A 673-nucleotide genomic window follows, 5' to 3' on the forward strand; every position below is an offset into this window, starting at 1 on the left:
CCTGCAGCACGGCGGAGAGCTGCAGCACGGGCTTGTTGGCAAGGAGACACAGCAGCAGCGCGAGGGAGGGCGAGGGGCTGCTGCAGCACAAGAGGCAGCAGCAGCAGCAGCTGAAGCGCCCGGGCAGCAGGTAAAGACCTGAGAAGCAGCAGCAGCAGCAGCAGCAGCAGCAAGAGAGGCCTCAGCAGCAGCAAAGGCCCCCTGCTGCAGCAGCAAGCATCAGCAGCATTCCAGAAGACACAGAAGCGCGCAGGAAACTCCAGCAGCAGCAGCAGAATCAGCAGCAGAATCAGCAGCAGCAGCAGCAGAATCAGCAGCAGCAGGAAATGTCTCACCTGCGCTGTGGCAGGCCTTAACGCACTGCAGCAGCCTCCCCCCTCCTGCTTCCTGCTGCTGCTGCTGCTGCTGCTGCTGCGCGTCTGGGTTGCTGCTGAGACACAAGACTGTGGGGGCGAAGGCCACGAGGAGACACAAAGAAGGATTTGCTGCCAGCAGCAAAATGTCTCCTTCAAAGACTTCAGCATAGCCTGCATGCAGCAGCCACGCAGCCTCCAGCTGCTGCTGCTGCTGCTGCTGCTGCGGCTGCTGCTGTGGGTGCGCCGAAGCCTGGTGCTGCTGCTGCTGCGCGCATGCCTGAAGAACCTGCTGCTGCTGCTGCTGCTGCTGCAGATGC

General features: G+C 62.3%; 1 protein-coding gene across 1 annotated transcript in view; it reads right to left on the reverse strand.

The window, feature by feature from the left end:
• Positions 1-663, reverse strand: part of ETH_00043750 (uncharacterized protein) — a gene marked incomplete at both ends in the record, with an annotated part of 2091 nt that extends 1428 nt beyond the window's left edge. Inside the window, 2 exons of the mRNA XM_013375305.1 lie at positions 1-138; positions 362-663. Of these exons, the coding sequence (XP_013230759.1) occupies positions 1-138; positions 362-663 (440 nt within the window). The remainder of the gene's footprint in view (positions 139-361) is intronic.
• Positions 664-673: the final 10 nt, after the last annotated feature.

The sequence above is a fragment of the Eimeria tenella genome, genomic scaffold (genome assembly GCF_000499545.2).
Source record: "Eimeria tenella Houghton genomic scaffold, Eth_scaff2661, whole genome shotgun sequence".
Taxonomy (NCBI): domain Eukaryota; phylum Apicomplexa; class Conoidasida; order Eucoccidiorida; family Eimeriidae; genus Eimeria; species Eimeria tenella.